This window comes from Gadus morhua, chromosome 18, assembly GCF_902167405.1.
Source record: "Gadus morhua chromosome 18, gadMor3.0, whole genome shotgun sequence".
NCBI classification, from domain to species: domain Eukaryota; kingdom Metazoa; phylum Chordata; class Actinopteri; order Gadiformes; family Gadidae; genus Gadus; species Gadus morhua.
In genome coordinates, this window is record NC_044065.1 from 2,239,334 (window position 1) to 2,261,582 (window position 22,249).

The 22,249-nt window shown below is 46.8% G+C and overlaps 4 protein-coding genes across 8 annotated transcripts in view; 3 read left to right on the forward strand and 1 right to left on the reverse strand.

Annotated features, from left to right (window-relative positions):
* Positions 1 to 2,121: 2,121 nt before the first annotated feature.
* On the forward strand, positions 2,122 to 5,517 carry LOC115531576 (proline-rich extensin-like protein EPR1). Its single transcript, XM_030340927.1, has 5 exons — positions 2,122 to 2,489; positions 2,629 to 2,751; positions 2,834 to 2,952; positions 3,035 to 5,016; positions 5,061 to 5,517. Exons 1-5 carry the CDS (start codon positions 2,228 to 2,230, stop codon positions 5,515 to 5,517), a joined length of 2,943 nt encoding a protein of 980 aa, XP_030196787.1. The 5' UTR covers positions 2,122 to 2,227.
* A 1,342-nt stretch (positions 5,518 to 6,859) lies between these two features.
* Positions 6,860 to 8,746, forward strand: adprm (ADP-ribose/CDP-alcohol diphosphatase, manganese-dependent). Its single transcript, XM_030339822.1, has 3 exons — positions 6,860 to 7,651; positions 7,762 to 7,884; positions 8,084 to 8,746. Exons 1-3 carry the CDS (start codon positions 7,078 to 7,080, stop codon positions 8,401 to 8,403), a joined length of 1,017 nt encoding a protein of 338 aa, XP_030195682.1. The 5' UTR covers positions 6,860 to 7,077; the 3' UTR covers positions 8,404 to 8,746.
* Positions 8,747 to 9,578: 832 nt separating this feature from the next.
* Positions 9,579 to 18,954, forward strand: map2k4b (mitogen-activated protein kinase kinase 4b). Of its 2 annotated transcripts, XM_030339820.1 has the most exons (13): positions 9,579 to 9,935; positions 11,918 to 11,953; positions 12,423 to 12,455; positions 13,411 to 13,516; positions 14,091 to 14,265; positions 14,836 to 14,955; positions 15,407 to 15,526; positions 15,642 to 15,693; positions 15,812 to 15,939; positions 16,059 to 16,136; positions 16,512 to 16,660; positions 16,839 to 16,884; positions 17,114 to 18,954. In XM_030339820.1, the coding sequence occupies exons 1-13, from the start codon at positions 9,824 to 9,826 to the stop codon at positions 17,225 to 17,227; spliced, it is 1,269 nt and encodes a 422-aa protein (XP_030195680.1). In that variant the 5' UTR covers positions 9,579 to 9,823; the 3' UTR covers positions 17,228 to 18,954. The 2 variants fall into 2 exon arrangements, with proteins under 2 accessions (XP_030195680.1, XP_030195681.1); XM_030339821.1 differs by lacking the exon at positions 12,423 to 12,455 and having other exon boundaries at positions 9,583 to 9,935.
* A 197-nt stretch (positions 18,955 to 19,151) lies between these two features.
* myocd (myocardin) overlaps positions 19,152 to 22,249 on the reverse strand; it is a 31,732-nt gene continuing 28,634 nt past the window's right edge. For 2 of the 4 annotated variants that reach the window (XM_030339815.1, XM_030339817.1), the window contains 2 exons: positions 21,889 to 21,946; positions 19,152 to 21,770 (listed from right to left, as the gene is read on the reverse strand). In XM_030339815.1, coding sequence (XP_030195675.1) covers positions 21,133 to 21,770; positions 21,889 to 21,946 — 696 coding nt within the window. In that variant the 3' untranslated portion in view covers positions 19,152 to 21,132. The remainder of the gene's footprint in view (positions 21,771 to 21,888; positions 21,947 to 22,249) is intronic. The other 2 variants (XM_030339816.1, XM_030339818.1) reach the window with 1 other exon arrangement.

A 22,249-nucleotide genomic window follows, 5' to 3' on the forward strand; every position in this document is an offset into this window, starting at 1 on the left:
GACAATATTCTTTGGATATGATTTATAATAGAGCAGATAGGTAGTCGGTTACACAAATTTGGCAAATGTAATGATTGGGACAGGGTCTTTTGTGGTGACATCCTTATCCAGATCGATTTCTGTTCCACACCTAATCCAGATGTTCTCAATGCTATTGCCAGCCTAGATTCATGTGTTTTATTCCCTCTGGGGAGCATGACCATTCATCCAGTGTCACGGTTGGAATACGAACAGTCCTTATTCTCCATTGGCTATCAGGAGCAGGTTTTATGAGACAATTAATCAATTTGTACTTGACAAGTAAAAGAGGACTATGATTTGATCTTGATTCCAGTTCTGCCAAGAACCAAATCCCCACAAAAAGCATTAAACAAATCTCTGAGAACCCAGGGAACCAACCTTAGAACCATCCCAACCAACCAACAGACCAACCATCGAGGGAACCATCCCACCCAACCAATCAACCACCCAACCATCGAGGGAACCATCCCACCCAACCACCCAACCATCGAGGGAACCAACCATAGAAGGAACCACCCCAACCAACCAGCCAGCCAGGAAACCAGCCCAAACAAACCCGCCTTGGAATCAACCAGCCAGGGAACAAGCCGTTGAGGGGGCTAACCAACCAGCCAGCCAGGGAACAAACCAGCCAGGGATCCAACCAGCCCGGGAACCAACCAGCCCGGGAACCAACCAGCCCGGGAACCAACCAGCCCGGGATCCAACCAGCCCGGGAACCAACCAGCCAGGGATCCAACCAGCTTGGGAACCAACCAGACAGGGAACCAACCAGCCAGGGATCCAACCAGCCAGGGAACCAACCAGCTTGGGAACCAACCAGCCAGCCAGGGAACCAGCCAAACCGGGAACAAACCAGCCCGGGAACCAACCAGCCAGCCAGACCGGGAACCAACCAGCCAGCCAAGGAATGAACCAGCCAGCCAGGGATCGAACCAGCCAGCCGGGGAACCAACCCAACCAACCAGCCAGCCCGGGAACCAACCAGCCAGGAAACTGGAACTGACCTCTGGAGGTCCAGAAACAACGGTCTGACCCGTCTTCACCTCAACGTTAGAGGAAAGGGATGAGTGCTGATGAGTTGATCAAGTTAATAAATGTAAACTTGAATGCACTCATGTTGGTTTGTCTTGGCTCTAGCGTCGTTGTTCTAAATAAAGTAAGCAAACATCCAACTGGTAACGGATGCTAGAATCAGTACCTAGGTGTGTGAGAAACTCCATGTGGCACTTAATAAAAGCCCTATAACCAGGTCAAAGATGAACAAATCGACACTAAAAGTTTTTACTGTGGGTAAACGCTTCGCCTGGGAATGTGGTCAAATATATATCAAACATACATTCCAGGGCTAAGGAACTAAGTATAGGGGCTAGGCGGGCCAGTCGAGGAGTTAGAAAATATCCCCCTGAAATTCCCAAGCACCGTTGTTTTACACTTCACCTTTCTCTGCATAACCATGTAAAAACATGCATTTTAAATGTAATTCCCAAACTACCCCTCATTTCTTGAAATGTTGAAATGTTTCACACCCAATCAACTCAGCCATTACACAACTTCGAGCCATTCAATGGTCTTCATGAGCATCTGTGATGGTGAGCGTTATCTATTTTGGCATGGGGGGACCTCTATCTTCAGTCCCATCTGGCACTGTTGACAACTCACGTCCACCAAACTCTTATATATGAACCCCCCAAACCCCTTTAAACAAAAGACAGCAAAAGGAGAGTTTTGTACTGTTCTGCTGTGGTGGGTCGTAACAGTACCACAACAATCAATAAATGAATCACATAAAGGTTCAAGGTACCATTTTAAAGTGTCCATGTGTAAAATAATTGTGCATCCTATGATAAAGGATATAAGAAAGGAAGATTTGAAGCACTTTTCCTTAGTATGTAGAGCTAACTAGCTACCGTAGTAAGAATAAAAGACTAATCAATTCCAGCCCTCATATAGGTTGGACGGGGCCATGATATCGGGACCATAATCAATGTGATCAGGTTCACCTGTGTTTACCCTGCTGTGAAAAAGGTCTTTCGATCAGCCGATTGGTCGATTTCCTAATTACTACAGCCGTGTAAAAACAATAAAGATGTGTCTAGCCTGCAGTCACTTGATAGTAGAAGAAGCAGCAGCACCAGTAGTAGAAATAGCACTATGGTGTAGCACTATGGTGTAGCACTGTGATTTAGCACTTTGATTTAGCACTATGGCACACAAAGGGAAGGCTACACCGTGGCGTAGTTGGAGCTTCACTTCAGCGTTTCTGCTAGTCTGTTTAGCACCCCTGACACAGTCGTACAATTTGAGAAAAGCACTTGGCAGAAATAGAGAAAATGGTCATGAAGGAAAGATTCTGTTTGGTAACTTCTTTGAGAAGGGGCGAACTGGTCTGCCAACAAGTAAACATGCCAACTGGAATGTTACCTCCTCTGCAGAAGATGCCATCGGTTATCAAAAAGACTCGTCCGGTATGAACCATTGTTTGTATAGCTTAATTAACTTTTGTTTATTGTGAGTGAAATATCTAGTTATTTGTCTTGATTCTATAAGTGTGTGTGTGCCTGTGTAAATAAGATCTTCAATCCCATTCATCCGCTTTGTTTAAAGGGTGGTTCCAAGATGATCCCAGTGTACAATGGAAGCACATGGAGCTGTCGGTTCAATGTGGAGCTTACCAGATGAAGCTCGTAGCAAGGGAGCCAGAAGCGTCCCAGCTGCAACTGGTCCAAAGTGAGATCGTACTGCACACTTAAACTACATGTTAGAAAGCCATTGCCTAGAAGAGTTATGTATTGAACTGTGGTCTTTCCAGAAAACGCCAAGTCGCTTCCCTTGACTCAGCTCCCTGAAACCTGTGGCTACTCAATCAGTCGAAACAATGTAATGCTTGTAATGGTGGCTTCATATGACGGCTGTACAATGATGCAAGAGGTAATATGAATTGGTGTTGACCTGACACTTGCTTTATCCTTTTTCTAATGGTCCAAATAACATGGGTTTATTTTCTAAACAGGACGGACGCTACATCCTACCAATGCTTTGGCAAAGAAGGCATATAATGCTCTCATGCCCCATAAAAGAAATGCATCCAGCACCACCTATGTCTACAAGTCGACAAATGTCCCCTAAACCAGCTGCCTTGCCCTATCCATACAACCAGTGGGCTATGAGGCCTCCCTTCAACTATTATCCATATGGACAACAAGTGCATCAAGAGCCATCCAAGACTGACCTCCCTACTACACAAGAACCCACGACTACACCGCCAACACCACCCAAGGAGCAGCCAGCAAAAAGCCCACCTGCTTCTAAACCAGCTGGCTATCCACATCCACAGTACCAGTGGTCTATGATGCCTCCCTTCCACAATTATCCATATGGACAACCAGTGCATCAAGAGCCAGCCAAGACTGACCTCCCTACTACACAAGCGCCCACGACGACACTGCCATCACCACCCAAAAACCTGCCAGCAAAAATGTCTTCTAAACCAGCTGCCTTGCCCTATCCATACAACCAGTGGGCTATGATGCCTCCCTTCAACTATTATCCATATGGACAACAAGTGCATCAAGAGCCAACCATGACTGACCTCCCTACTACACAAGAACCCACGACTAGATCGCCAACACCACCCAAGGAGCAGCCAGCAAAAAGCCCACCTGCTTCTAAACCAGCTGGCTATCCCCATCCACCGTACCAGTGGTCTATGATGCCTCCCTTCAAACACTATCCATATGGACAACATGTGGTGCATCAAGAGCCAGCCGAGACGGACCTCCCTACTACACAAGAGCCCACGACGCCAATGCCACCCAAAGAGCTGCCAGCAAAAATGTCCCCTAAACCAGCTGCCTTGCCCTATCCATACAACCAGTGGGCTATGATGCCTCCCTTCAACTATTATCCATATGGACAAAATGTAGTGCATCAAGAGCCATCCATGACTGACCTCCCTACTACACAAGAACCCACGACGACATCGCCAACACCACCCAAGGAGCAGCCAGCAAAAAGCCCACCTGCTTCTAAACCAGCTGGCTATCCCCATCCACAGTACCAGTGGTCTATGATGCCTCCCTTCCAACACTATCCATATGGACAACATGTGGTGCAGCAAGAGCCAGCCGAGACGGACCTCCCTACTACACAAGAGCCCACGACGCCAATGCCACCCAAAGAGCTGCCAGCAAAAATGTCCCCTAAACCAGCTGCCTTGCCCTATCCATACAACCAGTGGGCTATGATGCCTCCCTTCAACTATTATCCATATGGACAACATGTAGTGCATCAAGAGCTATCCATGACTGAGCTCTCTGCTACACAAGAGCCCACGACTACACCACCCAAAGAGCTGCCAGCAAAAATGTCCCCTAAACCAGCTGCCTTGCCCTATCCATACAACCAGTGGGCTATGATGCCTCCCTTCAAAGACTATCCATATGGACAACATGTAGTATATCCCTACTTGCCAGCACGAAATCCAAGCACAAATGTTCAGCCGGGAGGAGATCCAGGTGTCTTGTCCTATCCACAGAAACAGTGGGCTATGATGCCGCCCTTCCACAATTATCCATATGGACAACAAGTGCATCAAGAGCCATCCATGACTGACCTCCCTACTACACAAGAGCCCACGACGACTCCGCCAACACCGCCCAAAGAGCTACCAGCCAAACTGTCCCCTAAACCAGCTAACTTGCCCTATCCATACAACCAGTGGCTTATGATGCCTCCCTTCAACTATTATCCATATGGACAACAAGTGCATCAAGAGCCATCCAAGACTCGCCTCTCTACGACACCGGAGCCCACGCCGCCGACGACACCGGAGCCCACGCCGCCGACGACACCGGAGCCCACGCCGCCGCCGACGACACCGGAGCCCACGCCGCCGCCGACGACACCGGAGCCCACGCCGCCGCCGACGACACCGGAGCCCACGCCGCCGCCGACGACACCGGAGCCCACGCCGCCGCCGACACCGGAGCCCACGCCGCCGACGACACCGGAGCCCACGCCGCCGCCGACTACGCCAGGGCCGACGACACCGGAGCCCTGGCTGCCGCCGAAGACACCGGAGCCCTGGCTGCCGCCGAAGACACCGGAGCCCTGGCTGCCGCCGACGACACCGGAGCCCTGGCTGCCGCCGACGACACCGGAGCCCTGGCTGCCGCCGACGACACCGGAGCCCTGGCTGCCGCCGACGACACCGGAGCCCTGGCTGCCGCCGACGACACCGGAGCCCTGGCTGCCGCCGACGACACCGGAGCCCTGGCTGCCGCCGACGACACCGGAGCCCTGGTTGCCGCCGACGACACCGGAGCCCTGGTTGCCGCCGACGACACCGGAGCCCTGGTTGCCGCCGACGACACCGGAGCCCTGGTTGCCGCCGAAGACACCAGAGCCCTGGTTGCCGCCGAAGACACCGGAGCCCACGATGACTCATCCTTCACCTGCTTCTCCAGAACTTGCTTTTCACCTGCTTTCTCCTAACCCTACAGCTCGTTGGCCCGTTCGGTTCGAACAGTGGTTTGAGATTCCTCCCTGGTTAATTAAGAAGCCATCACCTATCGATCCTAAAACTGCTAATTTTGAACATTATCCCCAGCAATTCTACGGCCCTCAATTACACTATCCACCAGTCTGACAGTGGCATTCACCATGGAACCAAAATAACTTCACCGTAGCCCATCCCCTTTGACCATTTGTACTACCTTTTACTTGACGCACCTCTTTCCAGGCTAAAGCCTTTAAGTATTCTGTCAATAAAGACTTTCACAGCTTTGTAAATTCATTGTCGTCAGTCTTCAGGGCAGTTCAAGGTGTATGCTACTTGACTAGGTTTACTTTGCCTGGCATATCACTTTCAGACAATATTCTTTAGTTTAGAAATTCTTTAATTTACAGTTGAGCAGATAGGTAGTCGGTTACAGAAATTGTGCAAATGTAATGATTGGGACGGGGGGTTTTGTGGTGACATCCTTATGTAGATGGACATCTGGAAAAGCTGAACGGCCACCCAGCTGAAACGACTAGTACTGCGTCCTATAGCAGAATACATGGCCCTCAAATAGGAACATATAAGATGTCCTTAAACCTTAGCTAGTCATGGGTCATCGTGAGCAGGTTTTGAGACAAAACAAATTTATAGTGAGAAATTGGACTCATTCCCCTACCCACAATCCTAAAGTGTAATGCGTCTTTGATTGGAGCTTGGAAACGTTTACCCGCACCCGAGAAAGTAAAGTCGAAACTGCTGCCACTGAATTCGATCGCTTACCATAATTATGAGATAATTGGTCGGAAATATGTAATTAAGTTTTCTGCCTTCTCCCATCTCGGTGGCCAAATCATGCCAACGACAATAAATCGTAAATAACTAGTTACTATTACATGTGACTCTTGTTAATGTTGGATATGTAAAGGTAATTTTAATCTGTCCATAGTTGCGGCCAATCAAATCAAACACTGCTGTTAATGTTATATTTACAATATATTTTCTCATTAGGATTATTTCGATTTTGGAAAGTATAATTTAGACTTTTTAGCTCATTATTTACTTATATAATTTGTATGATTTTTTTTTTGGGCTTCCAATCTTCCGACAGGATACAGTTCCTCCTGGACAGAAATATAATTTTGGAAACACAGTGAGCATTATCATCCTGCATCAGTCTATAAGCTGTTGGCCTACATGAATTAGATAATTGCCTCCTATGGTGTTCGTATTAAAAGTGTAAGTGCAAAACACCACGTAGGCTAGTTCTCCTTCAGGCTCCTGTGTTGCGCTGGTTTTGTGTGTATGCGCATTTTACGCGCTAAAGGTTGCTTCTCATGACAAACTGACACCGGCCGGAACTTACATCGAATTTCCGTCAGACTGCAAAACTACTATCTTTTGACTTTACACTGCCGATTTAGACGGAGGAGCTGGCTTCTTGCTTTCGAAATGTCAATATATTAAAGGGCTACTCAGACAGTATAGCCAGCTTTCTTTACAGACCTGCATACAGACAGCTGTCGGGCAACACCATTCACAACACTGGAGCAACGATGGAAAGTTGTCCCATCGAGGATGCCCCACTGTTTACATTCGGAGTGATCGCCGACATTCAATACGCGGACATCGACGACGGATTTAACTACACCCGCACAAAGAGACGCTACTACAGAAGCAGCCTCCAGCTGCTCATGAACGCCCGTGAAAGTTGGTCGAGATCCGCTGTTAAACCCAGCTTCATCCTCCAGCTGGGGGACATCATTGACGGCTTCAACAAGCAGCATGACTCGTCAGACCAGGCCCTGGACACCGTGATGAGGGAGCTGAGCACCTGTCCTGCCCAGGTCCACCACGTATGGGGAAATCACGAGTTTTACAATTTCAGCAGGGACACGCTGATGAAGTCCAAGCTGAACAGTTCGCCTCCCTGTGACAGCGGAGGTGGGGGACCCGACACAGGCGACATCTATGCCTACCATTTCAACCCGACTCCTAAGTTCAAAATTGTGGTGCTGGATGCTTATGATGTGAGTGTTCTGGGAAGGACTGTGTCCAGTGTGCAATATAACAATGCACTGAATATTTTAAAAGAGCACAACAGCAACGAGGACCTCAACCATCCCCCAGGTGTGTGTACACTTTCTATTTCGGTTGTCTTGATCATTGGAGACCTATATGCCAGAGTGTCTTTGTTCAAAGGGAGCTTAACTGTTTATCGTGTTGTCTTTTCAATTCAGCCGAGGAAGGAATTAAGCGTAAATTTGTAAAGTTCAACGGAGGGTTCAGTAGAGACCAACTGAACTGGCTGGATGGAGTGCTGTCGCTGTCCGACAAGAACGAGGAAAGAGTCCTCATCGTCAGTAAGTAATGCAACTCGCTTGTTGGTGAAAAATTAATGACCACTAAATGCCCACCTTATAAAAGTATAAAAACTGAACAACTTAGAAAGTGGTGTGTGTGTGTGTGTGTGTGTGTGTGTGTGTGTGTGTGTGTGTGTGTGTGTGTGTGTGTGTGTGTGTGTGTGTGTGTGTGTGTGTGTGTGTGTGTGTTTTCAAACAGGCCACCTCCCAGTGCACCCTCTCTCCACCGAGCCCATCTGCCTGGCCTGGAACTCTGAGGACGTCCTGGCGCTGATCGGGGCCCACGGCTGCGTGGTGTGTTTCATGGCGGGCCACGACCACAACGGGGGCTACCACCACGACCGGGACTCCGGTGTGCACCACCTCACCCTGGAGGGGGTGATCGAGACGCCCCCGGACAGCGACGCCTCCGGGACGGTCTGGGTGTACGAGGACAGGATGTTCCTGAAGGGGAGCGGACGGACGGCGGACAGGCTGCTGTTGTTTACGTGGCCGCCGGACGAAACGCAGATCATGTGAGACTCTGTGGGAAGAGGTCCACAATACAAAGATGCTTTAATAACATAGATTTTATTTTGTTTTATTGATAATATATACCAGGAATGGAGTGGCGCACGTTCGGTCGTGTGCTATGATCGCCGAAAGGAGATTCAAGGTGCTGCTTTGTGAATTTGTTTGAACTGATATGCAAGGCTACATCCTTTATTTATATTTATTGTGTTTTGAAACATTCAATCTTGGGTGACTTGAACAATCTTGAATGTGAAACAATTTGAGTTATTAGATTGTGCAATTGTTTTTCAATGCATATAATAAAGAGGCAACACTACTGCATTGGGTCAGAGATCGTATTGGACAATATCACGTTGCAGAAATCAAATGCCTAACATATTCGATAAAAGGATTACCCATAATTATCGAGAAACTAAAATCGGTGTGTGTGTATATTTCAACCAATCTGAATCATTCAGTTCACTTTGACATTCACAAAAACATTGTTTTTCTACCTCAACCTCCTACAGTTAGAGAGTGGGTGAATAGAACAGCTGTCAGATCGGGTATGATCACCCACTCTATTCTAACTGTAAAATAGAGGGTGGTAGAATAGAATAGCTGTCAGATCGGGGTATGACATATTATTTAAAAGTGAGAAAGCAGGTATTTCAATGGCTCTAAAGCAAATGCAGATTATGTATTAGTAAGATATGATTTGGTTCTTGAAATTAAATGTAAAAAATGATTTTGCTACTGACACTACATGGTGAACATGTAACCTTCACCATTGGGGTGGCGTGGCGGCATCAAGTAACCAGGCCAACCTGCCACGTGAGTTTTGTGTTTCTATGGCGCTGAGGTGAAGTCCGCTTAGCAACTGAGGATACTATCTCCATGGCTTTTCGTTTTCGTCATGCCTAACATTTGTATGGTCACGACAGCCAGGTCAACCTCTCATTTCTCCATAGATTCTACGTCGTATCTTTGGTGACTCACCACCAGCACCATATACGTGGCTGTATGGTACCACTGGGATCTACTGGCGCAGCCAATAACCTCGTTCCCAGGCGTTCTCGCCTCACGACGAAACGCCTGGAATGCGATGGTCCCCATTCCCGTTATTTGCGAGAAAGAGGGTGGGACTTTCAGTGACATGAGTATATCCGGTTCCGTAACAGAACGTTGTGAGCTTTGTGAAATAATTCGTAAGAAAAAACCTCCCTATTCATTATCCATGTCTTGGTGCTGTTACCTTGTCATGAACTTATTCAACTCGTTCCAGGGACTCGAAACCGGAAATCGTTTTGCGTTACACCGGGATAACGCTACAACTCATGAGCCTCTCTTATCTTACTAGCGCTGCGGTGTCCCGTTCAGAGCCGGAGATAGGGCGAAGTTTGCTCTCTGCATTGCAGCCTGAGCGCTGCTGGAAGCAAACACAACAATGGCGACTCCCTGTCCCAACAGCAACTCAACAAGCCCCAGCAGCACAGCAGGACCACAACACTTTCACACCAAGACACACAACCTGACCACAGTGAGCAGTAGCATGCAAGGTAGGCGCAGATGTCTCCGTTATGACACACAAATAAAAATAGGACAACGGAACTGCTGCAAAACGTAGCTTGTAGCTCCATGATATAAATGGCTACCTGGTTAGCAGTGATGCTGTAGCCTGAGTTGTAGCACAATCGGTCGGCCTGTAGTGTTGCACTGTATTGAACCGTATTTGGTGCACACAGATTTCTGGCAGACTCATTACACCTTTATTGTTGGTAGTATTCAGTGATAGGCTGTTGCTTTGAAAACAATTTCCTTGCATCGCTATTTACTACACTGGACGTTGGGTGTACAGCTAGAAAGGCCCTCTCTTATGAAAGTTTTTATTGAGACTCTTATGTGTAACCCACTGAAGATTATTCACATTGCCTGTTCCCCCCGATCCTAAAATATGTGGTAAAAATGCTTGGTAAAATGATAGCCCCACAAATATTCACCGATTCACTAATGCACATTCCTTTTTACTTTCGTCTTGTAAAGATACATCCACACTCAATTTCAGAACATTATCTAACATGTGAATTAGTATATAGGCATTTGTGGAGCTTGTTCAGATTTTTCCAATGTGAAACGAAGCGATCCGTCAAATCAAACGTTCTGTAGAATGTGGATGAGTGCATTGCAAATACCTGTAGATGGCGATATGCATTTCAAAGCACACTGAATGTAATTCACATACTTCTGCTTTGTACAATGATATCCACACAAATATTTCCCGATCCACAATGCATACAAATAAACAAAATAAAATAAATATATGTCCACACTCACTTACAGAACAGAATATGACACAATAACTAGTCAATTAGCATTTGTGGATCTCGTAGAGTTGCGTCAAATGTGTACCGCAGCTGATCTGTAGAATGTGGCTGCAGTACGTACACACACCTTTACGTGGCGGTAGGCAGGTTTAAGTGATGCTGTTTTCACTTATTAAGTCTCAAAAGAAGAGAAGTTTCATAGCTTGATTTTACAATGAAAACAAGAAATCTTTTATTTTGAGTGTTTTTGAAGTATTGGATACAATAGTACGTATATGAAGGCTTGAACCCGGCAGGCTAAATTAATGTTTTTCATATTATGGAAAAATGTATTCATAATCTTTTAACTCGGATCGATTTCTCATTTAAAGTGTTTCTCCCCTAACTCTGGGGTAGATCTCTCAAATGAAAATATATATTCTCTGAAATCAACTCGGTAGTACAACAGCGCCCTCATATAACAAATCCATAATGCAGATTTGTCATGATCGTTTTTAGGAAGCCTATAGGTATTTAATTTTGTCTTAATTTGTAAACTCATTGCTAGCAGCATTTTATTTCATCATAAGACTAGAAAGCAGCAATACTTAAACCCACATACCGCCACCTACAGCTGTGTTATATGTACTGCAGTCTCATCAAGATCCGCTGCGGTACACATTTCACAAAACTACGTGAGCCACTAATGCAAATGTAAGCGAGAGTGAGGGAGAGAAAACATGAGTAAAAAAATATGCAATTGTTGTGGATTGTGGTTTACACAATGAAAATTGTATTCGGGGGGGGTGTAACAACTTCGGTTCGCTGCGGTTTGCTATGCAGGCATTCACATTTTACAGATCAGCTGCAGCACACATTGAACAAGACTCAACAAGATCCACAAATACGTATAGGCTAGTTCAGGTGAAATTATGTTATGAAAGATTGGATATATTTTTACACGACCCAAGTAGAAAATTAGTATTTTTGGATTATGAAATATCCGTGTGGATATAGTTGTAAGAAGCCCAAGTACCAAATATTTTAGGATTGGCGTACAAACATTGTGAATCTTCTGTGGGTTAAAAATAATATCTACATCCACTGTCCTTTTCAGTATAATCAGTGGGATCTATTCACTCACACAAGTGCGCAGTAGAACTTGTATCTCCATTTCTACTGATTGCTATTGCGTGTGACCTGGCGTTAATCTTTTTTTTTTTTTTTAAACCTTGCAGATTCCACCACATGCTGGAGATGTCAAAATGAAACAGGTATTCAACGTAAATTATTTCTACAGGTTTTACTGTGATGTTGGTTAAATATGAGTGGAGTGGATACCTATGGTTTTTGTAGTTTGTATTTATACTTGTATATTAATATTATATTTGTATTTATATAATAGTATAGTATTACAATATTCTCTGCATGTTCTTTTATAACGGTTTCAAAACCTTCCAGTTTTTGGTACATAGGATTCTGGTCGGTCAAAATGTATTCTGCAATACAAAATTAACTCGAATGTATTTTTCCTAAATATATCCTCCTCAAACAATGAATGGGTGCAAACAGACTAAACAGTGAAGACATTGAGCACCGAATCCCTTTAACCGTCATGCATTCATTCTTCAACAAGGAACCCATTTCGGGAGTGTTTGTCATTTTAAATGACCAACACTGTCTATCCCTTGAGTGACACAAGCCCGAAGACGATGTTAGTAAATTGTTTTTCCTTCACCTCAGGGATTCAGATAAGCCTGTCTGGAGTGCCCCAAAGTAAGCTATAGAACCTGCCCACATAGCAGGACACCTTTCCCCTTGGTGGGTTCATCTCAATAGTCCAAAGTGGTTTTCGGTCATTCACCAGTATCGGCTCCTTCATTTTGGTTAGCAAATATGTGTCTCCCCTTCACACTGTTGTGTAGGGAAGTGGCCCGGGATGAATTGACAAAAGGAGGCCACTTTGAGCTATTGAAGCAGCCTGTGTGGTCCTCTGGTAGTGGGGCGGTCTGTGTTTGCTGTGTAGCCCAGGACCAATGCAGGGGTATTGAACGCTGAAGGAGTCTGTCCACCTGGTGTTGCACTTGGGCTTAAAGGGCGTTTGGGTGGTATACCAACAGGGCATGTACAAGAGGATGACAAAACAACAGACTCAATGCTTGTACCTGTCTGTTATTGGCTGAGGGGGGTAGTCAAGTGTTGGGTGACGTTGGTCTCTTTTTTAAAATTGTTTGTTCCAAGTCAGAACGGTGTCGTTCAGTGCATTCGTCTTCCGCGGAAGTGGTTAACGCAGGGATTCCCAATGTAAAACCTTGTGCCAGCTTACGCAATGTAGGCTTGCGATGGAGGCATGCTTGTTAAGAGTCCTTCCTGGCTCGGGGTGGGATCAATCGCGAAATTATTTAAAAATTGACAAATGGATAGTTTAGCGATTACTTCGAGCATTGCCCATCCCACCCTGACGAGCCTTGTCAGAAGAGTGCCACAGATTTCATATAGAGCACATAGATTCATATGATTGGCATAAAAAGTGGTGCCGGGCCGCAACATTTGGAACCCCTGCACCTGTGGGGCACAGAGCTTGTGTTTGAGATGCATATTGTGCTTCTGTACATCGCAGAAGGTTCTGGACGGATGCATGGGCTTGGCTTTGGTTGCACACGTCGCAATAGGGTGCAGGTGGTGCTGCGTTGTGGTGGCTCCTCCTCTCAATCTCTCCGCGCCCCCTCAGGTAAACGTAAAGCCCTGAAGCTCAACTTCGCCAACCCGCCCGTGAAGCCTGCCACCCGGCTTCCCCTTCACCCCCCGGCGGCGCCGTCCTTCCAGAACCCCCACATGTGAGTACGCTCCGAGGGAATCTTTGGAACTTCTTGGAACTTGTCAGGGATTATTTGTTCTATATTGCCTGAGGACCTGTGCTTTGAATGTATATATACTCGTGGTTATAACGCTGAGGGATTTAAATAGATTTAATTGACATCGTCGATCAATGCTGCCTGAGACGTCTCGGCATTTGTGCACTTAACGTGATTGGAGCTCCTGAGGTTGAAACGAAAGTCATTCCCAGGGCGCCCCCCGGGCAGGGCGCACGTTAAGGCCCAGTCCTTACCGCAGCGACCGCGGTTCGATTCCCGCCAGTGCTCCTTTGCTGCAGGACTTCCCCTCTGTCTCCCATTACCTCCAGTCTACCTCACTCTACAATAAAAACAATAAAAACCATCATCTTAAATCTTAAAAAAAAACTAAAGCCACTTCCTTTTGAAACTTTATCCATTGGACAGGCTTGGGTCCACCACATTTAACCCGCTTATGTCATCTCCTTTGCTAAGCTAGTAGCAATTCCTCCCTCTCTCCCCCCAACATGCCCCCCCCGTCTCCCCCCCGTCCTCGGCGCGCGGTTCCGACGAGCAGAGAGCGCCTGCGGACGCACAGCATCGAGTCGTCGGGCAAGCTGAAGATCGCCGGGGAGCAGCACTGCGACTTCACGGCGGAGGACCTCGGGGACCTGGGGGAGATTGGCCGCGGGGCCTACGGCTCCGTCAACAAGATGGTGCACAAGCCCACCGGGCAGATCATGGCCGTCAAGGTGAGCTGGAGGGTGGAGGGTGAGGCTCTGTGAGGCAGACGAGAGCTTCTGGCCACCCTCCTGAGCTCCTCACGTTGTGAGGAGCTCAGGAGGGTGGCCAGAGGCTCCCATGAGGCAGATGAGAGCTTCTGGCCACCCTCCTGAGCTCCTCACGTTGTGAGGAGCTCAGGGAGGGTGGCCAGAGGCTCTCATGAGGCAGATGAGAGCACACATCTGGATTTAGGAATTCAGATTTTGAGTAACCGGCTCCAGGAATCAAGAACTGTAGCCGATTGTATTTCGACCAATCGCATCATGAAATGTCATGCAGGGAAATACCCCAACCCCAGGGTGGATGTACCAGAAGGGAGGGGGAACTGTTTTGGGATACTCTTTATTTTTTTTGTACTGTGTATGATGTGCTGAGGTTAACCCTCACTCGTACACGGACATCAAAATAAGCCACTGCTCAGAACGATGGAGGAGAATCTCTATTGATGGACAGTTTTCTCTCGTCCCTGGACACGCATCGTCACGTCGACCGGCCCTGTCGGCACCTCTTCACCCGTTGTTGCTTTGTTGTTCCTGCAGAGGATCCGCTCCACGGTGGACGAGAAGGAACAGAAACAGCTGCTGATGGACCTGGACGTGGTGATGAGGAGCAGTGACTGTGTCTACATCGTCCAGTTCTACGGGGCGCTCTTCCGGGAGGTCAGTCCTGCTCCTTGACCTCAACCCCCACCATTCTAGAAATAATATTAGACTATTAGTTTTCATCAAGGGACGTGGTTAATTTGATTATGATGGCATAATAGCCAACGTATAGTTACATTTACTTATAATATTCTTAAAAATATATATTATTTGTATTATTAAAACAAAACATCGGTATATGGAATGCATCACACGGGCCAGTTAGAATATCCCTGGTTTAATGTATTCATTATTTATGATTGTTCAATGCAAATGCATACAATTTCCGTTAGCCTTTAACCTCTTTAATACCTATACTTTCACCACTGTTTGTCTATATTGAACCAGCACAACTAACATTTTTGTTAAGTTGCATTAATGGTGTTGTATTTCGAATGTACATGAACATGTGTGTGAAACATTCATGAAACACTTTCAGGATTTGACCCATGTCATTTCTCTCTTTCAGGGAGACTGTTGGATATGCATGGAGCTTATGTCTACCTCATTCGACAAATTCTACAAATATGTATATTGTGCTTTAGAGGACGTCATTCCGGAGGAAATCCTAGGCAAAATCACATTAGCAGTGAGTGGAAATTCAATCTCTTGTACAATAAACATATTCATGGTGTGCTTATCGTCAGAGCAGTGGATGAAATAGATGGATCGTGACTTTTTTTTACACGTGCTTTCCCCAACAGACCGTTAAAGCACTGAACCACTTAAAAGAATACTTGAAAATAATCCACAGAGGTAAGTCCCGATGTAACCCCACCTAGTACGACCTCAAACCTCTTCTGCTTTAGTCTGACGCCGAGGGAGGGAGCGTGTGACATGAATGTGTGGTGTGATCTCTGCCTCTCTTCGGTAGACATCAAGCCCTCCAACATCCTCATGGACCGTGGGGGGAACATTAAGCTGTGCGACTTTGGCATCAGCGGGCAGCTGGTGGACTCCATAGCGAAGACCAGAGACGCGGGCTGCCGGCCCTACATGGCCGTGAGTAGACCGGGACCTCGGACAAACGGGCCTCAGCCTCCATGAGACTGGGCGCATTGTACATGACGATGATGATGATGATGAGGGGATGAATGCTTAGGACTGCGTTGTGCTTTCAGCCGGAGAGGATCGACCCCAGCGCGTCCAGGCAGGGTTACGACGTGCGCTCCGACGTCTGGAGTTTGGGCATCACCCTGGTGAGACAGACGCGTGCCGCGGCCTCACTAGAGACGCCGCTAGAGCTGAAACACTCCGTAGACCGCCGCGGCCTCACTAGAGACGCCGCTAGAGCTGAAACACTCCGTAGACCGCCGCGGCCTCACTGGAGACGCCGCTAGAGCTGAAACACTCCACAGACCGCCTTGGACTCTTGTAGAGTCTGATGAACATTCCTAAGGAAATCTGTTATTTTGGAGAGTTGAGATATGGTCCCTGATGAGGTGTGTGTGTGTGTGTGTGTGTGTGTGTGTGTGTGTGTGTGTGTGTGTGTGTGTGTGTGTGTGTGTGTGTGTGTGTGTGTGTGTGTGTGTGTGTGTGTGTGTGTGTGTGTGTGTGTGTGTGTGTGTCCTCAGTATGAACTGGCCACCGGCAGGTTTCCCTACCCCAAGTGGAACAGCGTGTTCGACCAGCTCACACAGGTGGTGAAGGGCGAGCCCCCGCAGCTGAGCAGCTCGGACGAGAGGGAGTTCTCCCCCAAGTTCATCAACTTTGTTAACCTATGGTGAGTATTACCAACTCTAACGCTGTGCACACACTGACCATCGGTGCGCTAATGCATTCCGCGGCCCCCTGCTGGCCGCGCCCTCTCTCTGCACATTTCACATTTATGCTTTTTAGCTGATATGCGGATTGTCTTCTGATTGTTTTGTTCCTCTTTGATTTTCTACTTTCCAAACCAGCCTTACAAAAGACGAGTCAAAAAGGCCGAAGTACAAGGAGCTCCTGGTAAGCACCCTTCTCCAGAAACTCCTTCCTCCGCTGTTTTCCAGAACGTTTAATGACATTTCTTAGTGCAGGGGACACAGTTGTTTGTGTCCGGGTGCACCGGTCGCCACGCCCACACCGTCTCCTTAAGCCGTTCATTCGTTCATCCTCTGCATCGTGACGTGCGGCTCCTATCCGCTCTACTCACTTCCTGTTTCTCTTCCTGTTCCCCCCCCCCCCCTCCCACCAGAAACACCAGTTCATCCTGATGTACGAGGAGCGCTTCGTGGACGTCGCCAGCTATGTCTGCCGGATCCTGGATCAGATCCCCACCTCTCCCATGTCCCCCATGTACGTGGACTGACGAGGGCGTCGGGGAGGGGAGGGGGGGGGGGTCGGTGGTCCCTAAGGCGGGCGTCACACTGCTTGTGCGCGGGACACTTGCGGCCGTCGTCACGACGATGCGACATCACTCCTGAGGACTCCGCGCCTCAGTCACGTTCCAAAGAATGATACAGGAACACTTCCCAAATTGCCCGGTGCAATAAGATTACTCCCCTTATTAGAATGATACTATTATTATCATTATTATTATTATTATTATGATGAATAAATGCACACTTAAGTCTCCCCCCCCCCTCCCCCTCGTTTTCCGGTGATCGTGTCAAATTATTCTAGGCACAGATCCTCCCTCTGGCAAGAACAGATCCCCAAGAACCCCCTCCTACAGTTAGAGTTCAATGCCCATCTCTTCAAGTGAAAAAACAAACACGCAGTGTACACAATCCTACCAAACATAATGTTGACGTGTGCGTATGAACGAGAAGAGGCCGCCCACTGGATTGTGTGTGTTTGTGTTGGGGTCCGCCTGGTTATGTAAAGATGTATGTGGTAGACTGGTCTTCTGAACACGCTCCCGTCGTTCTGTTTGCGGGCACCCTCAATCACGTTCATTAAAATGTATGCAAAAAAAACAACTATATATATATATAAATATCTATATCTCTGAAAACCGATGACGTAGATTCACCGTGGACACAGTCTTGACTTTTCATATCGAAGAGCTCATGGCTAGTGGGTGTGATCAGCATGGTTTCGTACATCAATGTAAAATAATATGTACAGACATAGAACATGTTAAGTCACTATCCCCCCCCAAACCCCTTCCCTAGTGCTACAAGGCTGAAGGATCTGTCGAGAGTCGAACCCTGGGCCCTCTTTCACATAGATATCACTCAATTGATCACAGCACTGGGCGTTCAAACCATTGAACACACACACACACACACACACACACACACACACACACACACACACACACACACACACACACACACACACACACACACAGTCTTAAATAAACCAGCAACCCTCTTTTCACCTGCTTTCCTTCCATTGTCACAAATAAGTCCCACCAGTCACTCAGAATATTATTTTATGTTTTCCAAATTGCAACGTAACGGTTATGAGAATTAAATCACCATGGACTTTGTTTTTCGGAGTAACCAAACACTATACTTCTAAAATCAACACACACAGGGAATGCAGAGTTGGTGCTGAAGTCACTGCTATCACTGGCTGTCATTGGCTGAGCTCTTGGTGTGATGTGTCCTGGTTCAGCTGGGTTTGGTGACTCCTCATAATGAAAGGGTGGTTGTCTATGACGTTGGAAAATGGTGACCATTAGTGGATATATTTCAGGCTGGATTTGTATTCGCTTGTAAACTGAAGAAATATCTGGTGATTTTTTGGGACAATATAGCAATATACAGAGATATATTGTAGCCTGGAGAATGATTCCATCTGTTAAAAGAACATGGAAGAATTGTGGTAGTTAATTTATTTTTTAACTTCTGTCACCCTGATACAAAACAATGCAATCTGAGATGACCCAGAATCCTCAGAGTGTGCTTGGCTCTCCCTTTCAGAGTGAGCGGACACAGGAAGCCTACCTTTTACAAATGATGAATATAAATATGTCAAAGAAGAGAACATGTATAAATTGCAAGTCACTAGAATGTTCATATTAGATTATAAGATACGGGCGATGAGTATTATATTGTATCTTTTATCAAGGGTAAAAAAAAAAAAGAATAAAGATGACATTGAAAACTACTGGAAGAGTGCAGCGTTCTTACTGAGGAATGACTTGAACAGGAATAAATGGTTCGTGGGTAAAGGTGCGAGGAGGAGGATTTTTTTGCAGTGGTACGTTTATTTCTCTTGTCTAGAGTATACAGCGGTGTGGAAAAATACTGGAGTAACAAAAGTCTGTGGCAAGCAACGAGGAAGCTTCTGTCACAATGTGATTTATTTGCCCTCTCCCTCTCCTGCTACGGGGGTAAGAGTGCCAAAATACGAACCAATACCACCACACAAAAAAAAGAACGTCCACTATATATGCCCAGGCCTGAAGGATGGTCAAAACAACACGTGTTTGTTGAGTGAAATGATTCAACGTTAGTACACACACACGCACACACAACAGAATGGACGTTGCTGGATTGTCACTGAGCCGACGGAAAGCCACTTAAACTAGGGCGGCGGTTCACTTTGGAAGTGACTGGCTGTTTGGTCAACATTGTTTAGCGTTGGTCATCGTAACAGTTTTAAGGCACGTCGTTAGAAATGTAAAAAAAAAAAGAACAATTGTACATTCTTGTTTATCAATGAGTCAATGAGCGGTGTGCTTACAGCACTAAAGCCACGCCGGTGTTTGCAATAAAGCACAAAGGTATTTTTCTAAGGCTGAATAAGGCTGAATTTGACCAATGAGTGCAGTTCCTCACCTCTTGAAGGCAGCCTATTGGCTAGGGTGCAAGTTTAAAGCTGTCGTGCAGTATTCACAGTAAATAACTCAATATATTACATTTTCCTATTCACAAGTGCTTGAAATGGACATTTGTACTTTCTACATTTAAGAAATGAATTTAGTTTGAACAGTGTTAGGATCACACTTCATACTTCATAACACTAGGGAAGTAATTAAGATTTTTGACAAATCAAGAATCCCAATCTATCAAGAAGGAATGTCATTTATAAGGACATGAAAATATATGAATATTTAAATAAATATACATGGTGATGGTTTAAAAGAAAAGGTGAAATTTGAGATAAAAAATAAAGACAATTTGAGTATATTAACAATTGGTAGAGATGAAGTTGTTCATTTTTTTTTCCTTCATCTGAGGCAACAGGACAATCAGGTTTTTGTTATATTTTGGAGTAAACAACCTAATAGCAAATCATAACTGCTTCAGCCGGGTCATAGGCCTCAGCACAGCCATTGTATTGGGACCAATAATACTACACATTATCTACGTTCCAAGCAAATTGTGACATGTGTGTATTAAGCTACAGGTGCAAAGTGACATTTTCCTCCATATTTACATGAAATACAAAGTGGTTACAAAACGTACCCATAGCCACTATGGTAACCTCACAGTGTGTTCTCCCACACCACGGGTAACATGGGCGCTCCCACCGTCTGAATAGTCCCCATGTTTACACATTGATTCGTCAGCCTTGTGGTGATTATCAGATCGCTGTCCTCACTTTTAGTTCGTTTTTTTTCCAGTAATATTTAACATACACTCAGACTTAAAAAGCACGATTGATTGTCAATGGGAGTTTTCAAGTCAAGATGGAATAACACTGGTCTTGCATACGCCTCTGGAATAACATTCTTCTTCACAGAAAATCCTTCATGTGTCTACACGGCCATACTGATGCTTTGTAACTGTATGCAACGTTGTCCCACAAGACAAGATGGCGTCGAACCTTAAAATCACCTTTTCCTTGGATACATCAGTCACGAAGATATGATATCTCAACTTCAATGTGAAAATAATCAATATCCGGGAATTGGCACTTGATTGAGAACTTTCAACGTTCTGGGTTTTCAGTTTGCAGGCAAATTATCTCCTTTTAAAAATAACAAATTGCTGGGATGTCGTATAAGTTGGCAGTTTCTCTGGCTGGTACTGTTGGTTTGCCTTGCAGGTAGATGGAATATCTACAGTTTAACACTTAAGTGGTGTTTATTGGCACCTGTTGCCCTGAATCCTATCGCCAACGGGGTTAGCTTGGTGTTCCTTCGCTCTGGATGGTCTTATTGCTATGGCCATCGGTATTAGCCTTAGGTTCTTTAGCGCTTGATGTTCTTATTGCTATCCCCAGATGGGGTTAGCTTGGTGTTCCTTAGCGCTTGATGCTCTTATTGCTATCCCCAGATGGGGCTAGCTTGGTGTTCCTTAGCTCTGGCGGCCATCACCAGTGGTCCAACTGAAGGTCCATGGCCGAGTTCAAGTTAATGTCTGCGATGTCCAGGAACTCGGTGTTGAAGATGCTAGGCCCGCTGGGCGGGGCCACGCTGAAGGCGGTGGCGGAGCTGGGCGGGGTCAGATCCAGCCACTCCATGGTCTCCCAGGGGGACTCGCTGAAGCTCATGCCCGGCAGGCCGTGGCCGTCGGGGGACAGCTTGGTGTTGACGGGGGACAGCGGGGCGGGGGTGTCCATGAGCTCCCGGTTGGCCAGCAGTTTGTCCTGGTGGGGGTGGTGGTGCTGCGGGTTGTGGTGGTGGTGGTGGTGGTTGTGGTGGTGGTGGTGGTGGTTGTGGTGGTGGTTTGTGTTGTCGTGGGGACCGCCGTAGCCGTCGCCGTTCACGCCGCCCTCGTCCTGCGGCCCTTCCTCCCCGGGCAGCTTGAGCAGGGCTCCCTGGCCCCCCAGCAGGGTCTCCAGGTGGCCGTCGGCCATGTGGCCGGCCGTGAGGCCGTAGGGGCCTGGGTGCTCATAGTGCCGGTGGAACCGGGGGAGGGCCAGGGCCGTGCTGCCTGGGGACACAGGAAGGTGAGGCACAACTTTGGTTATAGAGCTCTCCCTCTCGTCCCTGACGTTAGCGGGCAGCTCTTGAAGAGAAAGAGAACGCCAGGGGTGAGTGACACACAGGGGGGGGGGAAACCAACGCGTCCTTGCATTCGCAACGACTGCTTCCGAAGTATGGTGCGAGGTAGGGTATGTTCTTACCTCCGCTCGCGATCAGCACGTCCAGCAGCTCGTCCATCTGCTGGCTTCTGGAGAGTTGCTGCAACAGAGACGCCATGACCTTAGTTGTGGGTTTACTTTCTCGTCAAAACAACGACCTCATGAACTTTACTAGTGACGCTCTAATGCAGTGGTTCCCAACCCTTTTCGGCCTGTGCCATCCATTTAAGGGGACGTTTTTCTTACATTGTTGTCCATCTTCCTCCCAACACGTCATTTGAACCCTAATCAATATCTGCCTCTTTATCGATGTCCTGGTAAAGTGGTGAGAAGTGGTTTGAATCAAATCATTAGGGCTAGTCTGTCCGTATATAAGGGACCTTTACCATTAAAGGTTTGAGAT